This window comes from Macaca mulatta, chromosome 16 (assembly GCF_049350105.2).
Source record: "Macaca mulatta isolate MMU2019108-1 chromosome 16, T2T-MMU8v2.0, whole genome shotgun sequence".
Classification (NCBI taxonomy): Eukaryota; Metazoa; Chordata; class Mammalia; order Primates; family Cercopithecidae; genus Macaca; species Macaca mulatta.
Genome location: NC_133421.1, coordinates 18,618,470 through 18,643,583, shown reverse-complemented (window position 1 = coordinate 18,643,583; position 25,114 = coordinate 18,618,470). Strand labels below are relative to the sequence as shown.

The 25,114-nt window shown below is 47.5% G+C and overlaps 1 protein-coding gene across 10 annotated transcripts in view; it reads right to left on the bottom strand.

Annotated features, from left to right (window-relative positions):
- Positions 1–25,114, bottom strand: part of MPRIP (myosin phosphatase Rho interacting protein) — a 143,721-nt gene that overhangs the window by 97,946 nt on the left and 20,661 nt on the right. For 6 of the 10 annotated variants that reach the window (XM_077970465.1, XM_077970464.1, XM_077970467.1 and 3 more), the window contains exons 2-6: positions 24,083–24,193; positions 23,727–23,974; positions 18,451–18,520; positions 12,594–12,671; positions 10,246–10,311 (exon numbers count right to left, since the gene is read on the bottom strand). In XM_077970465.1, the coding sequence (XP_077826591.1) occupies positions 10,246–10,311; positions 12,594–12,671; positions 18,451–18,520; positions 23,727–23,911 (399 nt within the window). In that variant the 5' untranslated portion in view covers positions 23,912–23,974; positions 24,083–24,193. The remainder of the gene's footprint in view (positions 1–10,245; positions 10,312–12,593; positions 12,672–18,450; positions 18,521–23,726; positions 23,975–24,082; positions 24,194–25,114) is intronic. The other 4 variants (XM_028836061.2, XM_077970470.1, XM_015118730.3 and 1 more) reach the window with 1 other exon arrangement.

Here is a 25,114-nt window from a genome sequence, read left to right as displayed (position 1 = left end):
GGGGACTTTACAGTCTGGCACCACACTGCCAGCCCTGTTTGTGCAAGTGTGTGAGCGCTGTGCAAACACGTGAACACACTAGCACCAGCCACGTGGCTTTGCTTTTTCAACTCTAAATGTTTTCTGTTGCAACTCCCATGAAATGACTTTTTTTTGACAGTTCTTTCCCCACTGCTGCTTAATTAGTTTCCTAACCAACTATTCCAAGCTTTTCACTTTCTTAATACCTAAAGTCATTTCTCTCTGTGTGGGAGGGAGACGCCCAGTGCATTATCACGAGCCTTCACGCTGCAGGGCACCGTCACAGCTGCTGCAGAGAAGTCCACCCACAGCTCTGAAGATAGCCCAGCAACGGTGCCAATCACAGCCCATCTTCCCGGCTGCCTCCCCAGTGCGGGGTGTGGGCCACAGAAACCCCTTCACCCTCACAACAGCTCTCGCCACTCCCATCACCTCCTCCCACCACTGAAAGAGCTGTGCATATGGCAAAAGTCTGGACAGAGAGCACCTAAGTGGACAACTAGGTAGAACCCCTCTTCAGCCCCTTGATAATTAATTGTGGGTGGCCAGCAGTCGCTCCACTCAGGCAACACAGGGAAGGCAGAGAGAGAATGTGGGTATCTCATTATAGCCCTGAACACAGGCGGGCAGCTAATTCCTATTTTGCTGTCCCTGACTCACCACTTATGTAACAGGAAGGTAAGCGCACGGGACAGTCCTGATGAGACAGAAAGGCACTCACTGGGCACCTGAGGTCACTAAATCGTCTCAGTGCGGCCTGAGATTCAAAGAAGGGGGGTTTTGGGAGTGGCCTATCTGAAATCTTTACATTAAAAACTCAAGCAGGAAAGGGTTGGGGAGGACAGCTGCCCAATTCGCCAGCCAGCCAACATGCGCCCTGTCTAGGTAGGCAGACACCAGTGCTGCCTAGAGGCGCTCACCGTCCTGTAGAGGGAGATCCTCGTGGAAGTAAGTGCACGGTGTTCCCCATGCTCTGACAGGTGTCCTGAGGTTGGGAACACAGGGAGGACTTGAGTCTGGCCAGGGCCAACCTGTGTCTTCTCATGGCTCTCCAGAAAGACCCAGGGTGACCTGCAGAGAGGTCCCTTCCTCTGATTCTCTTTGCCTGCTCACTCTGGCACGTTCTTCTCCAACTTATTCCCTCTACAGGGCTCAGCCATCCATGTACGACTCTAATACTGGAGGTGCAGAACATCCAATACTGGAGACACAGAACATCCAAACTGCCCCACACAGGGCCAGTCCCTTCCCTCTCACTCTTCCCCGAAGGGCAACTCCCAGGCTCTAAGTCGGGACAGGAGATTCAGGGACCCGGCTGCTTGTCCACATCTGTGGTTCAGTCACTCACGACCCCTCCCCGTGGCTGAGCTTCCTCACCACAAAATGGAAGGTCTGGATCAGGTCACAGCGGGAACTCCCGACTGTCACCCTCAGGAGTCGGCTGTTTTTGGTCCACACAGCCCCATGATTAACCATTGCTGGCTTCCATTCCCTGATTCTTTCAGTGTGGGAAATGCCACTTTGGGCAGAGATGCAAACAACAAGAAAGCTCCCGAAGGCAGAACCTGCCGCTGCCTAACAGATCTGGGTCCAAGAGTCTTACAAGACTGGGTCCCAAGCCCTTCCCGGACCTGTCATTAGCTCTCCTCCCCCAACCTCCCAACTATGATAAAAGGAAGAGAGGGGGCTTAAAGTTCAGCCACCAGTTTCCTGAGAACAACATCCATCTCGAAGGTCCCACAGAGGTACAGAGAATGCTCTGACCTCTACGTGCTCCATTCTAATGGGTGAATTTTCATGAGTCACCGTAAATTACACTTTAGGGGAAAAAAGTGAGTGTCACTTGTCAGCAAATGGCTCGGAGCTTCCCTTATGACCCCTACCCTCCACTTTCACAGCACTTAGGAAGTGTTTCCATCCCACCTGGGTTCACCCGCACCCAGACCTGGCTCACTCACCTTTAATGTTTCAAAATAAAATCTGGCCACAGATGCTCTAAGGCAAAGTGGCCTACAGGAAGCTCAGTCCAGCAGGGCCCTCCCTGTCCCACTTATTATACCACCAACTCCCTGCTGCTGAAAGAGCATCACACAGATTCCACTGGACTGGTTCAGACCTCACCTTCCAGTCAAGAATCTATCTTTCTTCATTTAGGAATTCATTGTTACAAATAGGCAACATCCCAATTGTCATGACCAAATCAAGACGGGATGGGGACTCATCTAAGGCTCTGTGCCCAGAAAAGTCAAGTGGGGCGGGATGCAGGGGTTAAAAAAAAACCTCAACACCCTGGAAGAACCTTCTCAACACCCTGGCTTGGCCTTAATTTCTGGCATCTCGTGGCTATGCCAGCCCTGAAAGCCAGTGGACTGTGCCCCAGGCTCGGACACTTCTTATGAACACAAGCCCCTGTGTGCCTGAGAGTTCACCTATAAACGTGGGCGTTGCTCACTCACCAGTCACCAATGGCAAAGAGCTTGAAGACATTGACTGCTGTGGGAAATCTTTAAAAAATAAATGTATTCATTTGGAAAAATAATCAAATGACTGCATAAGAAGAGGTGCCTTTCCTGAACGAGCCTGTGATCTGGGCCTCTGGGCACCTGGATAATTCTGCAGAGAAGGAGGTTGGTCCGATCTGGTCAGTGTGTGTGTTTTTTTTTTTTTTTTTTTTGATATGGAGTCTTGCTCTGTCACCCAGGCTGGAGTGCAGTGGCTCGATCTCGGCTCACTGCAAGCTCCGCCTCCTGGGTTCATGCCATTCTCCTGCCTCAGCCTCCTGGGTAGCTGGGACTACAGGCGCCTGCCACCCCACCCGGCTAATTTTTTTGTATTTTTAGTAGAGACGGGGTTTCACCGTGTTAGCCAGATGGCCTCGATCTCCTGACCACGTCGTGATCTGTCTGCCTCAGCCTCCCAAAGAGCTGGAGTTACAGGCGTGAACCACTGCGCCCGGCCGTCAGTATGTATTCTTTTCTGCAGCTGCCAGAGGCAGGGGTTGTTGATAAGGGAGAGGTCAGAAATATTCCAAAACTTCAAATAAAGCAACATATCTAACTGTATACATTTTAAAACTTGTATTAAGACTCCGTTCAGAATTCCACTTAAAGACCGAAGTCTCTCAACCAAAAGTCTGAAAGCACCTAGGGACCCCGGGAGAATGTGATGCATGAGGAGGGGCTGGAGGGCTGCCTCCCCCATTAACAGCCCCTCATACTTTGCTCATGGGGCTCATGTAAAGATGAAAACACACCTGAGTCCAAAGTTGTTTTTTAAAATGATCTGATTCTGAAAACACACAGCACAGAACTGAGTGAGGAGCAGAGCAGAGGAGGGAAGAACACAGGGCTTCCTGTGGTCCGAATAGCCTAGGAGGTGCCTACACAGGGAGAGAGGGCCTGGGTGACCCCACAGTCACTGACCCCACCCCAACAAGCCCTCCCTAAGGTACTCAGGCTCCATATACCACACAGCAGGACCTGCCTCCTTCCCCTTGCGACCAGGACCTCATGGGAAAGCACAAAGGCCAGGGCAAGGCTGAAACATGACAGATTTAAAGTTAAATCTGAAAGTACAAGACTGACCCATAAAACACATTCCTTGGTTCCCTGTTTTGCCCCTTCCTGTCCTTTAAACATGAAGGGTCTCCAGGCCTGAGGAAGCTTCTCTGCCTCTCAGACAGTTACAGGCTCTACGTTCTTATTGTTCTGATTTCTATAAATCTCTCTGAATATATATTCATATGCCCATGTTGTAAAAAAGGCAGGTGGACCCTACAACGTTGCAGGCCTGCCGCTAGCTTGGTTCAATCGCATTAATAAAGACACAGGTCAACTACTGCAGTTGGGTCAGTCTGCAGCAACAGACAAGCCAGAGGGTTAGGAAGGATGCTGAGAGCCCTGCCTGGCCTCCAGCAAGCCCTATTTCCCGCCCGCATGAGGCAACAGGTGCTGGTGGAGCGGCCTCTCTGAATGTCAAGGACAAGATCACTTGGGGAAGGAAAGACACCATCCCTCTCAGCAGGAGTCTGCCTTGCCTACACATCAAGGTCTGTCACTCACTAGTTCAGACACCTCACAATCTCTGTGGGCTGAGCTCAGTCTTTTCAATTGTGAAATGGACATAGTATCTACCATTGTGAGGAGCAGGACAGAAATGGGCAGAAAGTGCCAGCAAGGAGCCCCGGCTGGGCACATGGCTCCTCCCGAATCTCTGTGATGAGTGGGAAGGCAGACAAGTGCCACCTTTCTCCTCCCAGAAGACTTCTCTGCCTCCCCAACCACCCACCGCCTTTAAGAGCCTACACATCATGGTTCTGCTAGGGATTTAGTCTGCATGTGCTTATATGGGTACTGAAAGGTATGAGCTTCACCACAGAAGGGGCCTTGTATGGCCTAGTGTCCTCTCAACTGCTCTGTTATGGACACAGCAGCCACTATGGTTCCCAAAGAATCAGATACCCGGGAGGTGCCTCAGCACCAAGGAGGAGCAGATGGTTCCTCTCGCCTGCCTGGGAAAGCTCTGAACTAGAGGACACAAAGTCAGAGCTTGAAGCAGCGGTTATCAAATGAAGTGGTTAGAAATCACATGGACTTTGGGAGGCCGAGGCGGGCGGATCACCAGGTCAGGAGATTGAGACCATCCTGGCTAACACAATGAAATCCTGTCTCTACTAAAAATACAAAAAATTAGCCGGGCGTAGTGGCATGCACCTGCAGTTTCAGCTACTCGGGAGTCTGAGGCAGGAGAATCACTTGAACCTGGGAGACAGAGGTTGCAGTGAGCCAAGATCACGCCCCTGTCTCTCTGGTGACAGAGTGAGAGTCCGTCTCAAAAACAAAAACAAAAAACAAAAACAAACAAAAAAACACGTAGAGTGGTTATTTAAACTGGTTTCCCAGCCTCGCCCCGCAGATTCTGATGCAGGGCAACATCTGCAAAAAAAAAAATGGCTTGGGGAGCAACGGGAACTGGGCGATTAGCTGCAGAAAAGGGAGAAACCTCAAATGACAGATCCTAAAGACAGCAGGGCTCAGTGGTAATGCCCCTCCTCCTAGGCTCTCACAGGCCCAGGCAACTTTGGGCTGCTCATGGCTTTAACACTACCAAAAGTAGCAGAAATTTGTCAAGAGCGAGGTGAGCAGAGGTCCCAAGAACAAGGCAACCTCCTGGACCTCTCCTATAGGAAGCAAACTCAAAAGAAGCCAGAATCCTAACCTGTCTGCACTTGGAATGCTCTGAAGATCCTTTGGACCAAGCCTATTTACTTTATACACAAGTACACAGGCACCCCAAATTAATTTATCAGGCTGGATCTTCACATCTTATGGAACTGACAAACTCCCAGGTTGTCCCTGAAAAAGGCACATATCCAAGAGCTAAAAGTGTTTTCTCTACTATGTCTGAGGATATGAGCTGAGCTGAGTCCTTAGCATGGCCCCTACAGTCAGGCAGCTCTCATCTCTCACGACGCTCAAGGACTCTCCAGGCTAGGATGGAGCAGAGCTCCACACCTTGCAGGCCGGCCCTCAGCACCATGCCTGCCACAGAAGGTGGCCTCAGTCTCTCTATGGCTTCCATGTGTGAGAGGCTCGGGGTCAGCAGACACGGTCCAAAAGCATTAGACCTACCATAATCAGGAGGAAGGAAATTCTGACACCAACCCAGATGATCTTTCAGGACCTTACGCTGAGTGAAATACACCAGTCACAAAGGACAAACACTGCACGATCCCATTTATGTGAGGTGCTGGAGGAGTCAAATTCATAGAGCCAGAGAGTAGCATGGGGGTTTCCAGGGGCTGGGGAAGGGAGTTATAGTTCAATGGGTGCACAGTTCAGTTAGCAAGTCAAAAAGGGTCCTGGAGAGGGACGGTGGTGGTGGTTGTGCAACAATGTGAATGTACTTAATGCCACTGAACTGCACACTTAAAAACGATTAAGATGGTGAACTTCCTGTGTACTTACCACAGTTAAAAACATTCTAACAAAGCATTTGATGAGCTTTTTGCCTTGGAGAGCAGGCCTGTGAGAATCCCAAAGCCTCATGGCCTGGCCTGCTCCACCCCAAGCTCCCGGAGCTCCCATTCTCCTTCTAGACCTGGAGCTCTTCCCAAGAGCCTTCTAGTGACATCTGGTGACATCCACACCTCAGCTTGACATCAGTCCCCAAAAACTCAGTGGCAGAATTAGGTAAAATCCTGGGCAGCATTTTATAGGCAGAGAAACAAAGGCAGAGGACAGAGGCAGCAATCCAGGTTTCTAGACTGTTGCTTCATCCACTCCTGAAAAAACAGGGGCCCAGCCAAACCTCTCAGGCTCTTACTTGTCTGTGAGGCAGCCTGGACCCCATCTCACCTCAGCCTGCATTTGAAAAATTTCTTTTCCTTTTTCGGGAAATTTGCCTCTCTTCCACACCCACCAGTTACAGGGTACGTGGGTGTATCGAGAAAGAAATTTCCCAAAAAAGGAAAAGCGATTCCCCAAAGTAAGTCCCATCTCTGGGCTGCCTGGAGAGGCAATGGTCAGCCTCCGGAACTGGATGAGGTCCAGCAGCCCCAGCCCCTGCAGAAGTCCCCGAGCAGAAAGGGCTTCCTGAAGCCACTGTCCCCAGATCCAGGGACTGCTGCCTTCCTCCTCCTCCTGCACGCTGTGACCTCCTGATGTCCATCTTCCTCTCCAGGTCCCAACACAGTGGGGCTGAGGTAACTGAATTTTCCCCATCCCGGTTCTCTGGAGCTCTTGGGAGGTTTTCTCCCTTCTGCTGAGTAATCCCTAAGGGTCACTACATCCGTATATCTCCCTCCGAGGAACACCCCTTATCCTATCTTCTCTCTTTTCCTACCTACCCTCTGTCTTAAGGTTTTCAAGCTGGGAGCAGAAATTATGCAGCAAGGCATTTACAAAGTTGGTAGTTCAACTCCACAAACATTTACTGCCTGGCTAGATTTGTGCCGCCCAAACCCCATGCTAGACAATGGGGAGAAACACCAAGAATTATCAGGGGCCCATCCACAACAACAACAACAACAACAACAACAACAAGAAGTCAGTCTAGTTGGCAAGGTAACACTCAAATGAAATCAAACGGTAACACTGTATAAATGTCAGCAACAATTCGAAACAGACGGTGACTGAGTGTGGAGGGCACAGACCAGCCATTAAATGCTACAGTTTATTATGTGAGCCTGGGAGGGTCAGAGGTGGCCAGGGGCTGCTCAGAGCTGCTGCTTTTGAAGACAAATGCTGAGATAGGGCTTGCTTTGCAACATCGTGGTCTGAGGGCACCATGCAGGGAGTGCCACCTATGTGTTCCCTGGTATACACACACACACACACACACACACACACACACACACACGCAGTTCTGCAGGCCCTGTGGTTTGCCTGGTGTGCAGGAGCACCCCACAGGCCTCTCCAGATCAGAAACAGGCCCACCCCATTCCACGACTGGCACTGTACCATCAGCAAGCTGACTCTGCGCCATCATCCCCCTCACTCCCAGGAAATCTGACAGGTGAGTCCTGCGCTGTTTAAGAGCAGAGCTAATAGCAAATCACATTTACATTTTCATTTTTAAAAATAAATAAGATTTTAAATAAACCCTTGTCAAAATTGCTCAGTTTCTTGGCCTTGACACTGTGGACATTTTGGGCTGGAGCCTTCTTTGTTCTGGGGGCTGTTCAGTGGAGGAGATTCAGCAGCATCCCTGGCCTCCACCCACTAGATGCCAGCAGCAGCCCTGCCCCAGTTGTGACAATCAAGGATGACTCCAGACATGGCCAGTGGCCCTGGGAGGCACGACGCTGAGGACCACTGGTCTATTTCCAGGCACTCACAAAGGAAGCTTCCAGCTTGGCTTGAGTTCACCCACACATGAGCCTGCCTGAAATGGAGTTTTCCTGCTCCAGGTCTCAGGATCCTGCCAGCCTGTTTTGGGTGGGACTCTCAGCTCAGGGTGGCTGACCGTTAAACTGGAGCTCCTGGGCCATGGGCTGTCTGCTCACCTTGGGGAGTGGCTCTGAGGAACAAACCCTGATGCAGAGCACTGGGTGCTGGAGAAATCCTTCCAGCCTCTGCCTCCTCCCACCTGGCTTCTACCCAACTGCCTCCTTGCAACCTTCTCCTGTGACCTTCCAGATACAACAGGGAAACCCCTCCATGGCCTCGACTAAGCAGAGCAGTATTTACTAATGGGCTCACTGGGTCAGTCTCTCCAGCTCCCAGGTCATCTGCCAGAAAGCAGCCCACGGCCCAAAACTCCCAGCTCTGGGCCTGCCCCCATGCTCTCGCTCAGTCCAAGTTTTCCCTGGGGCTTCTTTCTTTCCCCACATCCCCGGCACAGTCCCACCTCTCCCTGAGCACTCCATGAAATAATACGCAACTCATATCCAGGTTGCTGGGAAACCAGTGTCGGTGCTCCTGGCTAGGCGGCCTCAATTATCCAGAAGCCACGCCTGGGAGGCAGCATGTGCTCTGCACTTGTGCCAGCACCAAGGCGTCCCCAGGAGCTACTCTCTTTGTGCTTGTGCAACTGAGCCAGAGGGAATAACGGATTTTGCTTGACTTTAGTTGACCTAAAGAAAGATTTCCTGACTGAAATGATCAGTCCCCAAGGAAACAGTGCAGGGAGCTCTGTTTTTTTGGGATGGTTCATGACCCAGCCCAGCCTGAATATAATCCAGTGACCTCTTGAGGCTCCTCTGATACTGTTGAGTCAACTGCAGGACTTAGCCAGTCAGCCAGCCACAGGGAGGCAAGGTAAACCTCACAGCTGCAGGAGCCCAGCTGACTCCAGGGCTACTCCCTGTGTAAGGGCTAAGCCAGGAGAACAAGAAGTGTGAAGTCTATCCTCCAGGTCTGCTTTCTTGCCTCAAAGGAATGGAGTGTCCAAATGCATTGTCTCCCTGCTCCTACTTCCAGCCAAGTCCACCATCGGTGCTCACCTCTAATCCACTACCCTGGAGCACAGATGTTCCCACAGCAAAAACCCCCTATGCTCTAATCATGATGTACAAATATGCTCACCAGAAAGAATGAAAAGGAAGACAACTCTTTTTAAGAAGGAACCAGTGAGGTGACAGTTGATACAGGATTACAGTATCATCCTCTTAATTCACCCCAGAAACAAAAGTAGAAAAAGTATCACATCACAAAGGTTAGGACTGGAGTACAAACACGCCCACTTCTGGTCTTTGCACATGTGAGCTATAATGACTACCCAAAAATCCCAGGCGCCCCCGCCACCCCCTCCCGCAGTATGGAAGGTCCCTAGAGGGCACAGTTATCTCCACTCATACTTCCAGAGTCTGTCTCGCCCCTGCAGCAAAGAAACGAACTCTGGGTAGGATAGGCAGGGGCTAGTGAGACCAGACTTTCCAGGACAGTCCCAATTTTACAATGCTGCACATATGTGCATACAAACATTCACCCACCAAGTGGAACTGGAAAAGGCAATCAAATCTCCCATCTTCAACCCTTTACAAAGTTTGGAATGCAGTCCTGCTTTAGATTAATTAGGAGACACTAATCTCCTTTACAGAAAAAGTCAGGAGATAAAATGGGTAGAAAAAGAAAAGCCAGAAATTCCACCTAGTTGATTTTCAGGTTTGGCCTCTGGGGCAACAGCAGCAAACACTCATCCAGCCCAGTTAGTAGCTGGAAAACCAGGGAGGTGGGGAGCAGGAAGGAGCCTGTCTGCCTGGTTTAGTGACCAGAAGAACGCTGACCCTGTGACCAGGAGGCCTCTGAAGTCAGCTCAGAAAACTATGCCAAGCTCAAATGAGACAAGCAAAACCAATTACAGTCTCAGAACTGAGAGGCAGCCCCAGGACTAGGCACGTGAGGACATGGGCCAGCCCCCGCCCCACACCCACAGGTCCACAGCCTGCAAACGTCCTCACTGTGACCCAGGACTTTGCCCCCACTTTCCCCTAACCAGGAGTGCTCCAGCCAAGTCCACACTATTAGCCTTGAACAGAAATGACTTCCTCCCTCACTTCTTTCTCTCACTCAAGACCACAGAAGATGATGCTTCAAACCAAAGGTCTGGGTTTTTAAAGCTGTCTCCAGCAGGTGCCACAAATTCTTCAAAACATTCCACACTCCCAAACAGACACAAGTGAGAGCACATAGCTGCTGTGCTCTCACACAACAACGCAAGGGCACTGTAATGGAGGTACTTGGTGAAGGCTGGGGACAGGGAGTAGGCAAAGATAACACTTACCATCTCATCCAGGGCGTAGCGCAAGAGGCCGTGCTCGTAAAGGATGAAGAACCGTCGCTGCCATTTCTGCAACGGAGCACAAGGAGGGTGGTTAGGAGGATCTGGGTCCTGGCCCCAGAGCTTGGCTTCTGGAGTTCCCGTGTCTGACAAGCCCGTATCTAAGGAAGGTGGCTCCACAGATTCCACTTCTGGGGCAGGTGGCAGGAAAAGAGGGACCCGAGGTATAAGAATGTTGATTCATCAGCCAGGACTGGGCTGGGAGAAAGGCCCAAATCACATGAGTGATTGAGGCTTAACAAGAAGCTTTTTTTTTTTTTTCAAACATTTGGAAGCTCCTCAGGAGCAGAAACAATGTGTGGTTACCTTTTTGTATTCCTGATGGTGCCCAGCACAGAATGCATCACATGATATGTGTCAATATTTGATGAATGATCTGACATGACATGGAATAATCCAGGAATGCCAAGGCACGGATTCACCACTTCTGAAAAAAATCTGGGAAACTGCTACAAAAGGGGTTGTTCTGATGATCCACTGGCAAAGAGGACGCACGAAAACAGCCAGGCTCCAGAATTCACTGAGGTGAAACGAGCTAATGAAAATCAAAACACAGGAGCAGCAAGACCAGTGGAAATAACTCCAATATCCAAGGAGTGATCAAATGGCACAGAGCGTCCCCCGCTCTACTCTCCCTCCAAAAGCCAGACCACTGGGAAATGCCCACAGTGGTCAGATGCCGCCAGGAGCTGAAATGAAAAGGACTATGAGGTGTATGTCTTCCTTTGTGTGGGGAGAAGGGCTTTGTCCATAATGCGAGTCTGCTGGCCCAGGTCATGAATGACAGGCACAGCTCCCAGCCCCAAATCATCACAAGGGTCCATGACCTATTTTCAACATTTTAACAAGCCCAATCCAGCCTGGGCAGCATGCTGAAAGCCTGTCTCCACAAAAAAACACAAAAATTAGCTAGGCATGGTGATGCACGCCTGTAGTCCCAGCTACTCAGGAGGCTGAGGTAAGAGGATCACACAAACCTGGGAGGTCGAGACTGCACTGAATCAAGATCACGCCACTGCACTCCAGCCTGGGTGACAGAGCAAGACTCTGTCTCCAAAAAAGGAAAGGGAAAGGGAAAGGGAAGGAAAGGAGCGGTAGCACTGTAAGAAAGTTTGTGAGGAAGGAGAGTTTTGTAACAGGAGGAGAGGGGAGGGCCCAACAATACTCAAAGTTTAACTGGCAGTAAGGCCACAAGAACTGACTATAAAAGCACACCTTTCTGCTTTGGGTCAGGGTTCTCATTTATAATAATGACTCCTGTCAGAGGCTGGAAATGGCAATTGTGTACAACCTCAATATAAAATAGGAAAGGGAACTACTCCCTGGAAACTGCAGTCCAGCTGGACCAGTTATTCCTGAGTCCTCCTGTGTGGGTGGCATGAACAGGGACTCAAAGGGCCTTGCAAAGAGGCCCTGTAGAGGGCTGGTCTATGCTGGGTGTGTAGAGGAGGCCACCTGAACATGTTTCCTAGGAACATTTCCAAGGGCCTTATGTGCTGCCTTTGAAATCAAAACCCATTATAGAAGAAATCCCAAAGACCAGAGACACAATGCAAGGCCTGTGGGACCAGAATACACAGCCCAAGGTCCCTACTCCAAAGTGTAATATTCAGGGTGGGGAAGGGGTGGGCAGCAGAAACTAAGAAGAGGAAAAGGACCTCCCAGGGACGGAGGGGGCTGAGTAGAAGCAATTTATAGGGTGCAAGCGGCAGCACTTTAGTTTGTGAGGAAGGAGAGTTTTGTAACTGGAGTCAAATACAGAGGGGCTTCCTGGCAGAGAAACAAACCACAGGTCAGGCCAATGGTGGTACCAGCTCTAGCGGGGCCCCGCCCTGGGCAATGTACATTTTAGTAAGAGGTAAGCCAAGGCCTCTGGGCCCCCAACCCTTCACTAGTGCTAGTGTGCTGAACCCCTGGCTCACGGGGAAGAGAGGTACTACAGGGACGGGCCTTGGCATGGAAGGAACTGGGAGCTGCTCAGCATAACGCAAACTTTTAACCACTCTTTTGCCTCTTCCATTTGACTGTTCCTACAGTCAAGCTGACCCATAAAACAGGCAACATCCACATGAGTGCTCCTCATTCTGAAGGGAGCACTACACATAACTACATATAACTGAGACCTTTTCTGTACAACATACAACTGCGCCAAATGGGGAAGCCCTGCTGATCCTGCCATCCCAGGATCCACTGTTCAACTCTCCATCTCCCTCTTCCACTCTCCAGTTCACCCTTAGATGGGTCCCTTCTCTGGTTCGTCCCACCCTGAGAGTTGGCTCTGATGCGCTTACCCGAGACCGGTGCACCGGGTTGTCAAAGTCAGTCCCATCTGGAGCCAGGAGCAGCCAACCGCCATAAATGGGCTTTGCCTAGAGGAGAAAAAAGAGGGCAGGTCACCAGCGGCCTTCAACCCAGAAGAGAGAACAGGTCAAGTTAACAGCAAGCACTCGCTGGAAACAGACGTTGCCTCTGCTCTGCAGAGGTCATAACGCTATTCCCACCGCAGTGCATCTGTGGCTGCTTGAGAGTCAGAGGCTGGTGGGGATTCTGCAGCATCCAGGGTGGAGAGCACACAGGCCCTGGCAGGAGTGTGAGAACCTGGAGAGTACAGGATCCCTTAAGACATGCTGTCTCCTGCAAGCTACTGATCAAGCCACCAAGATCAGGAAAAAATGACATTTTATTCAACAAATATGTAAGCATCAATGTGTGCCAGGAGCCAGGAAATAGGACATGAACAACACAGTCAAAAAGCCTCATGCTGAAGACACAAAACAGGGCCTGAGAAGAGACTGCTTTTGTGATCAAAGCCAGCTCTGGCCAAAGAATGATCAACTGACTGGCTGTGTGGCTGCGTGCAGAAACCCTTTCAGTTCAAACTCTCCGATTTGAAAAGTGAGAGTGATGACAATTCTACCTAAACCTCATGACTCTGATGTGAGGACTGATGAGATAATGCAATCAGTAAAACCCAGCACAGGGATGTAAAACTGTGCTGCCACCTTGGAAAAGTCTGGCAGTTCCTCGGAAAGTTGAAGGCAGAGTTACCAGGGCCCAGCAATTTCACCCCTATGTATACACACCCAAGAAAATGGAAAACAGGGGCTCAAAAACTTGCACATGAATGTTCATAGCAGTATTATTCACACTTGCCAAAAGGTGGTTAACAGCCCAAATATCCACGGACAGACGAATGGATGAACAAAGTTTGATGGATCCACATAAGGGAACATTATTCAGCCAGAAAAAGGGATGAAGCACTAACATACAACACCGAGGAACCCCGAAAACATGATGCTAAGTCAAAGAAGCCAGACACAAAAGCCCACATATTACAGAATTCCACTTACACAAATGGTCTAGAATAGGCAAATCCACAGCACAGAAAGCAGATTAGCGGTTGCTAGGGACTGGAGGAAAGGAAATAAGGAGAGACAGCTAGCAGGTATGGGGTTTCTTTCGTGGGTGACTAAAATGTTCTAGAATCAGACAGTGGAGATGGTTGCACAACATTGTAAATATGCTAAAACTCACCAAACTGTATACTTTAAGAGAGTGAGTCCTAAGATAGGTGAATTATATCTCAATTTAAAAAGCTGCATGAGCACAAAGAACACTGAGCAGTGTCTGGCCTGTGAGGTCTCAACAAATGTGAGGCATTGCTTTATTTTACCATCCACAGAGTCCCCACTCCCCAAACCACGGGTAGGAGCTCAACACGGGGATCTAGACAGACACTCTGGCTCCATCTCCTTCCTCAGCCACACCCAGCTGGCGAGAACGCACTGGAAAAGGTACAACCAGGCCCATTTATCCAGTCCCTTTCGGAGGGAGGTAACACAAATTAAAACACAAGTTCTCTGACTGCTGCTTACACACGCAGGACCCCTCATGGGCCCTGCTGATGTGCTTTTTATTCAGTGCTCTCCAAACTAGGAGGCCCCACCACACTACCTCATTTGGTAGCTGCAGACTGTGAGTCAGAGAGGGCAGGCCACATGCCAGAGGCCACACAGCCTCCAGGCTGAACCAAGAACCCCTGTTTTCTTGGCTTCTTCTGCAGGGTCCTCAAGGTCCCCAGGAGCACTGGCTTTCCTCATGAATGGTGCAAGTGGAGCTGTGTGCCTGGGGTCGGGGGAAAGCTGCAAGGACAGGAGAGGCTTGCTTTGATACAACAGGGGATGGGTGTTGGCTGCAGACATAGTGCAGGAGGGCTAAAAGGTGTGTGGTGGAGATCCCACCTGGGAAGGCAGAAGTAAAGGCAAGGAGAGATCTGTGCTCTCTACAAACTCCAGCTGTGCCCAGCAAGCCTCCAGGTGGGCACACACGCTTGGCGTCTCCACACCCCATCCAGAAGCACACATCCTAAGCAGACCCCACCCAGAGGCGTTGCACGGGAAAGCCAGAGTTGGACAACTCCCTGTGTGTATCCGGACTCTGTGACTCCCAGCTGGGCCTCTTGCTGGCCACAAGTGCCCACCTGTGAGGTCAGAGGCCAGCCTGCCAAGCCATTCCTCCATCTCCATCTTGACTGTGCACCACCACCCTCACCTCTGGAGGCAGGGTTTGGGGTGTTGTCACATAATCAGCTACATTTACCCGACCTTTCTCTAGGAGGAACTGTGGGGAGCCGAGGGATCAGCATCTGTTCTATCAGAACCCAAGCCCTGGTCTCAACCCAGACATCCTCAGCAAACCTCTGCTCAGGACCCCCACGTGCATGGCCCTGGGTGCTGCACACCAGGGAGCCTGCAGCAGCCACCTTGCTGGGCTGTGACTTCCTGATACGGATCACCACAGAGGGGACTGATCCAGGTGGGCAGGTGGGGCGGACACAGAGCAGAGGGCGAGGTGCAAGGTCTCCGGGTGGAGGAGCAGGCTGAGACACAGGTGACACCTCATCCAGCATTCATCAAAGCAATTCCAGAGTGATGGAGAGCAGAGGAGTGGCTGCCTGGGGCTGGGGAGGGGGGGAAGGATGGGGGTGACAGCCAAGGGGTGCAGGGTTTCTTTTGGGGATGATGAAATGTTCTAAAAGTGACTGTGATGATGGCTGCACATTTGTGGGAATATCCTAAAAATCATAGAACTGTATCATTTAAATGGGTTAAATGCATGATGTGTGAATTTCATCTTAACAAAACTGTTTAAAAAAGCCCTGAAGAAGGTAAGGACTCCATAGATACACGGGGAGATCTGGGGTGGAGAGGACTCTCCGGGCAGGGGCGCAGCTGACACACAGGTGCAGAGGCAGGAATGAGGGAGCCATGGGGTCACAAGTAGCCATCTGTAATTACTGAGAACTCACTCCTCAAGCCCAGGGAGCCAGGGACAGGACCTGGCCAGCTATACCACCGCCACTCTTCCCTCTCACAGCCAGCCACGTGGGCTGCGCAGCCTCTCCCAGCCTCCTCAGCTTCGCAAAACCTGGCCTTCTCTACCATCCCTCAGGGCTTCCTTGAAATGTCCTTTCCTCAAGGGGACAGTCCTGACCCTCCCCCTCAGTCTCTAATGACTCACTTCTGCCATTACCGTCATTGCATATCACAGAACTAATTTCTACCTACCATTTCATTATGTATGTAATTACATTGCTATGACATGACTTGCCCCCCACCCCTACCTCAGAACCTTCACTCCAGAAAGGCAGGAATGGGGTCTGCCTGGCCCTGGCTGTGTCCTTGATCCTGAGGTAGGTGTGCAGAGGGAGTGGAGGTGAGTGCCCGCTGGCTTAAGCCAGCAGTGGGTGCATGGTGCCCTCTCTGAGCTTCCTTCTCCTTACATAACCTAGGTCCTGACTCAGACAACCTGTTCTCATCCCCCAGGCGTGGGAAAGGCCTCCCAGGAAGAGCTGCTGCTCCTCTATGTCTCAGACTATCTAAAAATGCTGCATCCTCCCCCACACAGCAGACCACAGTGTCTGCAAGTGCAGAAGTGCCCACGGGCAGAGGCTCCCACGCACGCCCACCTGCTCCTGGGGCAGCGCCTCTAAAAGGCCCTAAGGTATTCTCTTCCAGAGAGCCCTGTAATAATCTGAAACTGGGACACTAAAACAAAACAAACAGCCCAAAAGGCAGCGGGCAGGAGGGAGTGTGCTCTGGAAACACTGAGTGGGTAGGCTTAGCTTTGCTGCTTTCTGGCTGAGCTGGTGGGCCCTTTGGAGGGAGGCAGGAGAAGCAGGTATCTGTTGTTGACATGGGGGATCTGAGCTGGGCTGTAAGGACCCAAAGGATGGGGTCCGAGTCCTGTTTCAAGCAGCTCTGCACACAGGGCCCCTTTCTATGCAGGTCTTCCCAGAGGATGCATGTGGCTCTGGATCCCATATAAAAGTGACCACATGAGAGACTCCCCTGAGCTACCTCCTCTCCAATTAAACTCGGCCTTCACTCATGACCCACACAAGTTGGAGGCTCCACTTCTGGTTGGCCTCTAGGAAGAGACTGCTGGTGGTCTGGGTGTGCCTTCAACCTGAAGCTTTTTCAAAAACAGTGCCTTGAAACTTCTGTTTCCTGGACGATGGGGCAGATGTAGATTTCCCTATTCCTCCTGCTAAGTACAACCAAAAACCTGGGGCCATCATGTACAAGACAAACACAAGAAGACTCTGAAAGGTGGAGAAAAAAAGACAGGTGGGCCAAGGACCCAGGACCCAAGGAGGGACACTGTGGCGACTCTCCCAGACTTTCTTTTTGTCTCACTATCCCGGAGTGGGTAGAGGAGAACTGGCAACCTGAAAATGCCAATGGGCACACAACCAAAAGAATCAACAAAAAGCTACTTTCCATAGCTGAAGAAACCAGAAAGGAGCAGCCCAGCAAGACAGAAAACTCTTAGCCAAGAATTGCCCTACTCTGGCCAAAAGCTATGGGAAAGCCAGCATGCCACCCCAAGTGAGCAAAGGTTGGACTTCCACCTTTACGAGGTGCCCCACATCCCAGCCAGGGTGGCGTGAGAAGACACAAGGGCCTTACATCCCACCAAGAGCAATGAGGACCCTTCCTGCTCCGTGCTAGTGTGTGTCAGAGGGTGCCCAGTGGAGGGTCAGGGTTTTTTACCACTGCCCAGCAGGAAGGCAACCCATGACGAGGAGCCTCCCAGTTCAGGCATCAGTGGAGGCCGAGGGGTGGACTTCTGTCTCCATCTGAGTAACTAGGTGGTCATGGTGACTCCCTTCCCCCACGGAAGCACTGTCAGAAAAACCCACTGAAATAGAAAGTTCAAATGAGACCCAGAGTCACCCAACAGAATACAAAAACACTTCATTTCCACCAAAAATTATCATCATACCAAGAACCAGGAAGGTCACAAACTGAATTAACAAAGACAACCAAGAAATGCCAACACCAAGATGACAGCCATGCTAGAATTATCCCACATTTAAAGATTTTAAAGCACCCATGATAAAATGCTTCAACAAGAAATTATGAGCACACTAGAATTAAAGGGAAAGACAGCAAAGAAATACAAGCTGTAAGAACCAAACAAAAATCCTGAACTTGAAAAATAGGGTAACTGAAATAAAAGCTCCTGGGTGGGCTCGAGAGCAGAAGGATTGGGGGCAAGGAAAGAATCAGTGAACTGGAACACAGAACAACAGAAATCATCCCATCTAACAACAGAGGAAAAACAGGAAAAAATGAATAAATAAAAGGGAACTGTGGAACTGTAACAAGAAGTCTAACATTCATGTCATCAGAGTCCGCAGGATAGAACGGAGGGTAAAGCAGAAAAAGGGCTCAAAGAATGGCTAGAAACCTCCCAGATTTGGCAAAAGTGGCAACCTACACCTTCAAGAAGTTTAGTGAACATCAAAGGATAAACCCAAAGAAATCCAGACCAAGACATATAATAATTAAACTAAAGAAAAACCTAAAAGACAAAGAAAGACAAAGACAAAGAAAAAAATCTCAAAAGCAGCCAGAAAAAATAAGACCTTATAGTTTTGAGAAAACTAAGCAGAATGACAACAGATTTCTTATCAGGAACCATGGAGACCAGAAGGAAGTGGCACACTACTTTTCTGATGCTGAAAGAAAACAACTGTCAACCTAGAATCCTATAACCAGTAAAAATATCCTTCAGGAATGAAAGGGAAATCCAGACCTTCTCAGATGAAGGAAAACTAAGAGAATTTCTTTGCTGACTTACCCCTAGCAAAATGGCCAAAGGAAGTTCTCTAAACAAAAAAGGAATCATAGAAGAAGGAATCCTGGAACATCTGAAAGGAAGCAAGAACACAATAAAAAAGCGGGGAGGGGGTAAGTAATTAGGCTTTCCTTCTCTTGAGTTCTCTAATTGTTTCATGACTAAAGCAAAAACTGTCTAATGTGGTTCTAAAGGTATCTAAGGGAAACACTTAAGACAATCATACAAGGAAAAGGTAAAGCAGTGGACAGATAGGTACTCTCTCAAACTGGTAAAATGACACCACCAAGAGATTGTGACAAGTTATGTATATATAATGTCATATCTTATTATAACCACTAAAAAATATATACAAAAAGATACACTTAAAAACTATTTATATTTTGATATATAAATCAAAATACAATTCTAAAGAAAATGTTCAAGTAACCCAAAGGAAGCAGGAAAAAACAAAACAGAAATAATAACCAGAGACACATTAACTATGCTCTAAGTTATCCGTAAATATTTTAAATGTAATATTTAAATGATCTAAATACTCCAATTAAAAGATTGATAGAGTAAATTTTTAAAATAATTCAACTGTACACTGTCTACCAAAAACTCACTGCAAATATAATGATGTCAGGCAGGTTGAAAAGAAAAAACTAAAAATGATACATCCTGAAAATATTAATCTAAGGAGAGCAAAGTTGTTATATGATCAGATAAATTACATTTCAGCACAAAGAAAATGACTAGAAACCAAGAATATTACATAATGATAAAAGGGTCAATTCACTGAGACATAGTGAGCCTAAATGTTCATGCACCTTTAAACATCAGAGTGCAAAATAACGTGAAGCTAAAACTAATAGAACTAAAAGGAAAAATAAATCCACAAATATTGTTGGAGACTTCAACATTCCTCTTAATAACACAACTAAAGCAGTCCTAGAAGGGAACTAATGTAACCATGATGCTCACATTAGGAAAGAGGAAAGGTCTCAAATCAATAATCTAAGCTTCTATCTCAAGAACCTAGAAAAATAAGTACAAAATATACCAAAACCAAGAAAAAGAAGGAAATAATAAAGATAAAAGTAGAAATCGGGCTGGGCGCGGTGGCTCACGCCTGTAATCCCAGCACTATGGGAGGCCGAGGCGGGCGGATCACGAGGTCAGGAGTTCAAGACCAGCCTGACCAACACAGTGAAACGCCATCTCTACTAAAAATACAAAAATTAGCTGGGTGTGGTGGCGTGCACCTGTAGTCCCAGCTACTCGGGAGGCTGAGACAGGAGAATTGCTTGAACCTGGGAGGTGAAGGTTGCAGTGAGCTGGGATTGCAACACTGCACTCCAGCTTGGACAACAGAGCGAGACATCTCAAAAAAAAAAAAAAAAAAAAAGAGATAAAAGTAGAAATCAATGAAATTGAAACAAAAAAATCAGTGAAACAAAGAGCTGGTTCTTTGAACAGACTGATAAAATTGATCAACTTCAGCCAAGCATAGTGGCTCCCACCTGTAATTCCAGCACTTTGGGAGGCTGAGGGGCGGATTACCTGAAGTCGGGAGTTCGAGACCAGCCTGACCAACATGGAGAAACCCTATCTCTACTAAAAATACAAAATTAGCTGGGCGTGGTGGCGCATGCCTGTAATCCCAGCTACTCGGGAGGCTGAGGCAGTAGAATCGCTTGAACCTGGGAGGCAGAGGTTGCAGTGAGCCGAGATCGCTCCATTGCACTCCAGCCTGGGCAACAACAGCGAAACTCTGTCTCAAAAAAACAAAACAAAACAAAACAAAACAAAACAAATTCCAAGACCAAAAAAGAAAAGAAAACACATAAACACATAATGGCACAAATTATTATCAGAAATAAAACAGGGATAGCATTACAGATTCTGCAGACATCAAAAGGATAATGAAGAATACTAACACAATTCTACAAACATTAATTTGACAACATATAGGAAATGGACCCATTTCTCTAAAAAACACATAATTTAAATGATCGTGTAACTATTAAGGAAACTGAATATGTAATTCCATAACTCACAAAAAAGAAATCTTCGAGCCCAGATTATTTTACTGGAGATTTCTACCAAGTGTTTAAGGAACTAACAGTAATTCTATATAATCTTTAAAAAAAAAAAAAAACAACAGAAGAAACACTTTCCAATTCATTTTATGAAGCTAGTGTTACCCTGACACCAAAACCAAACAAAACTACATGACAAAACCCCAACATTTTTTAAAAATGAAAGAACGAACTATGGACTAATATCCCTCATTAATATATAGTAGTTCACCCCTACTCCATCCACAGTTCCACGGTTTCCCTTACCCACGGTCAACCGCAGCCTGAAAACATTAAATGGAAAATTCCTGAAATAATTTGCAGGTTTTAAACTGCATGCTATTCTGAGTAGTGTGATGAAATCTTGCATTGTCCTGCTCCATCCTCCTGGGATGTGGATCCTCCCCTTTGTCCAGCGCATCCATGCTGTATACTCTACCTGCCCCTTAGTCACCTAGTAGCCGTCAGTTATCAGATGGACTGTGGTGGTGTTGCAGTGCTTGTGCATCCAGCTAGCATTATACCTAATGCCCCCAAAGCACAAGAGTAGTGATGACAGCAATTTGGATATCCCAAAGAGAAGCCATAAAGTGCTTCCCTTAAGTGAAATGGTAAAATTTTTCAATTTAAGAAAAAAAAAAATTCATATGCTGAGGTTATTAAGATGCACAGTAAGAATAAATCTTCCATCGCTGAAATTGAGAAGGAAAAGGAAATTCATGCTAGTTTTTCTATCACACCTCGAACTGCAAATGTTACAGCCCTTGTGTGTGATAAAGTACCTAGTTAAGATAGAAAAAGTATTTATGGCTGGGTGTGGTGGCTTACACCTGTAATTCCAGCATTTGGGAGGCTGAAGCAGGAGGATGGTATGAAGCCAGGAGTTTGAGGCCAGCCTGGGAATTGCAAGACCCTGTTTCTACGAAAAAAAAAAAAAAATATATATATATATATATATATATATAAATAGCTAGGCGTGGTGGTAAGTGCTGGCAGAGGCCCAGCTACTTGGGAGGCTGAGGCATGAGGATCACTTGAGCCCAGGAATTCGAGGCTGCAGTGAGCTATGCTTGCACCACTACACTCTGGCCTGGGCAACAGGGCAAGACCCTGTTTCAAAAAAAAAAAAGATGAAAAAAGTACTGGTGGGTTTGATACGAAGGGGTATCTAGGTTGTTTCCAATCAGAAATGTGTTCCGACTGAGAGCAATCAGGTTCAGTACCATCTGTGGTTTGAGGAATCCACTGGGGCTGTTGGAATGTATCTCTTGCAGATAAAGGGGGACTGCTATAGATGCAGAAATCAACAAAATATTAGCAAACAGAATTCAGCAATATATTTAAAGAATTATACACCATGACCAAGGGGATTTATTCTAGTGAAGCTGGTTTAATATTCAAACACCAACCAATGTAATCCAATCCACCAAATTAATGCTCTACAGAAGAAAAGCCACATGGTCCTATCAACTGATGCAGAAAAAGCATTTGACAAAATCCAACATCCATTCATAATTATTTTTAAAACCTCTCAGAAAGTAGGAATAGAGGGGAACCTGCTCAACTTCATAAAAGCATCTCTAAAAAAACCTCCAGCTAGCATTATACATAATGGGGAAATGCTCATTGCTTTCCCTCTAATATCAGGAACTAGGCAATGATGGCCATCTCAGAATTCTTATTCAACATAGTGCGAGAATTTCTAGCTAGTGCAATAAGGCAGGAAAAGGAAATAAAAGGCATACAGATTAAAATTGAAGGAATAAAATCTTCACAGATGACATAGCTGTCTGTATAGAAAATCTCAGATTCTACAAAAAACTCCTAGAACTAGTGAGTTCAACAAAGTTGCAGGATACAAGATCAGCATACAAAAATCAACTGTATCTCTATATGCTAGCAATGTACACACGGACACCGAAATTAAAATACAATACCACGTAAAATTGCTGTAGAAAAGAAAGAAATACTTAGGTGTATATACAACACAATATGTACAGGAACTGCTGAACACTATACAACACTGATGAGAGAAATCAAAGAAGATCTAAATAAGAGAGACATAATGTATTCATGGACTGGAAGATTCTAAGATATCAATTCTCATCCAATTGATATTCAGTTTAACACAATTCCCATCAAAATCCCAGCAAGATATTTTGTAGATATGGACAAGATTATTCTAAAATTTACATGTAAATGCAAATGAACTAGAGTATTTTTAATTAAAACAAATAAAGAGGGTATAATCTATTTACCCAATTACAAGACTTACTATATATCCACAGCAATGAAGACTGTGTGGTATTAGTGGAAAGTCAGACACATGGATCAATGGCACAGAAGCTAGCAATAAACCAACACAAATATGCCCAATTTTGACAAACGTGCAGAAAGAATTCAATGGAGGAAAGACAGTCTTTCAACAAATGGTGCTAGAGTGACCGTTCATCCACAGGCAAAAAAAAAAAAAAAAAGAAAAGAAAAAAAAATTATCTCAAGCTAATACAGAAAGTAATGTTATACAAAAAAAAAAAGACAAAATGAAACAAATTTAAATGGATAAACTGGACTTCATTAAAATTAAAAACTTTTGCTCTGCACAAAGTCCTGCTAAGGAAGATGAAAAGATAAGCCACAAAGTAGGATAAAATATTTTGCAAGCATCTTTTTGCAAAGGACTAGTATCTAGACTGTACACTAGTATTTAGACTACATAAAGACCCTCAAACTCAATAGTGAAAACACAAAACAATCCAATTAGAGTAAGAGCAAAAGACACGAGAAGACTTTCTACAGAAGATAAATAGCATGAAGAGGTAGGTGTTCAATACCAAAAGCTACAGGGGAAATGCAAATTAAAACCACATGAGATGTTACCATACTCCTATCAGAATGGCTAGAAAAACAAATGGTGACAACATCAAATGCTGGCAAGGTCACAAAGTAAGTATATCTATCACTCATATACTGCTGGTGTGAATCAGTTGGGCAGTTTTTTAAAAAACTAAACATGCAACTACCATACAACCTAGGAACTGCACTCCTGGATATTCATTCCAGAGAATGAAAACATACACTTACACACAAACTACATGTGAATGGTTACAGCAGCTTTGTTTGTAACAGCCCAAAACTGGAAACAACCTAGGTGTCCCCTCATACCACGGAATGTAAGTCAGCAATGAAAAGCAAACTACTGATCCAAACAACAACCTGGATGAATCACCAGAGAATTCTGAGTGAAAAAAGCCAATCTCAAAGGTTAGGGTTAGGGTTGTATGATTCTCTTCACATAACATTCTTGACATGGCAGATTTATGGAAATGGAGGATTCCTGGGTGGCTGGGCTTGGGTTGATGGGAGGAGAAGGCGATGGAGACACTGGGTACTTTCTGCATTGTAGTCAGTATCCCAGCTGCGATGCCATACCACAGTGTTGCAGAAGGTCACCATCGGAGGACCTGGGCAAAGGGGTACATGGGATCTCTGTTATTTCTTACAACCACAGGAGAAACACGATTATCTCAACATAAGTAGTTTAATAAAAAAGGAAAAATAGTGGCACGCACCTGTAGTCCCAGCTACTTGGGAGGCTGAGGCAGGAGAATCGCTTCAACCCAGGAGGCAGAGGTTGCAGTGAGCTGAGATCGTGCCACTGCACTCCAGCCTGGGCAACAGAGCTAGACTCCGTTTCAAAAAAAAAGAAAAAGAAAAACAAAACTCAGCCACTGTGGCCTCTGCAGTCAGTCCTCAGGGGTCTATGGTGGATGGCCACAGGCCTCCTCCAGTGACGTCTGTCTGCCATGGCCCTGAGCTGCACCGCGTATGCTCTGCTGGCCTCTCCAGCTACTTCCCTGGAGGTCACGCACATCCCCTCTCTCAGGGGTTCTTCTGTCCCTTCCCCTCACAACCCTCCCCAGGCAAATCTGGGATGCATGCCAGGATGAACCCAACTGTCTCAACTCTGGGTTGCCCAACTGCCCCAAGCAGGCAGCCAGGAGCAAGGGATGGAAAAACATCTCAGCCTGCTATACCTGGTGTTGTCAAGCTGCCAACACTGACGCTTCCCAGACGTGCACAGGTCTCTGGACACAGCCACCCCATCACAACTAGCCCACACAACATTCTTGGCTCTCACTCCACGTGGCCTGTGGCTCCAAGAGGAGGAAGGAACAGTCGGTGACAAGATCTCTAACAGTGGTTAACCCAGGTTTCCTGTCCCCTTGGACTCACCTGCCCTTAAACTGCAGTGGGCGAGGAGAAAGGTAGTCAGACACGTTGAACAATCTGGCACCAAAGAGGGCAGGCCTCAAACAGTCGATGCAGACAGGTGAGTCTCACCCTTCTCACCCCATCACGTCCTGCCACCTCTCACCTCCCATACACAAACATCTTCTACTCCACGGAATAAGGATACACTGCCCCATACACAGACCCCTCAAAATCCCACACCTCCTTCAAGAACACTAACCGGCCCCAAGGCCACATGTATTCCTTCTCTCTCACACCACCACATCTCCTCGCTGGGGACAAGAATCCTGCCTCATCCAGTGAAACACCCAGTACAAAGTTGGGCTCCAATGACCAAATAAATAAAACAT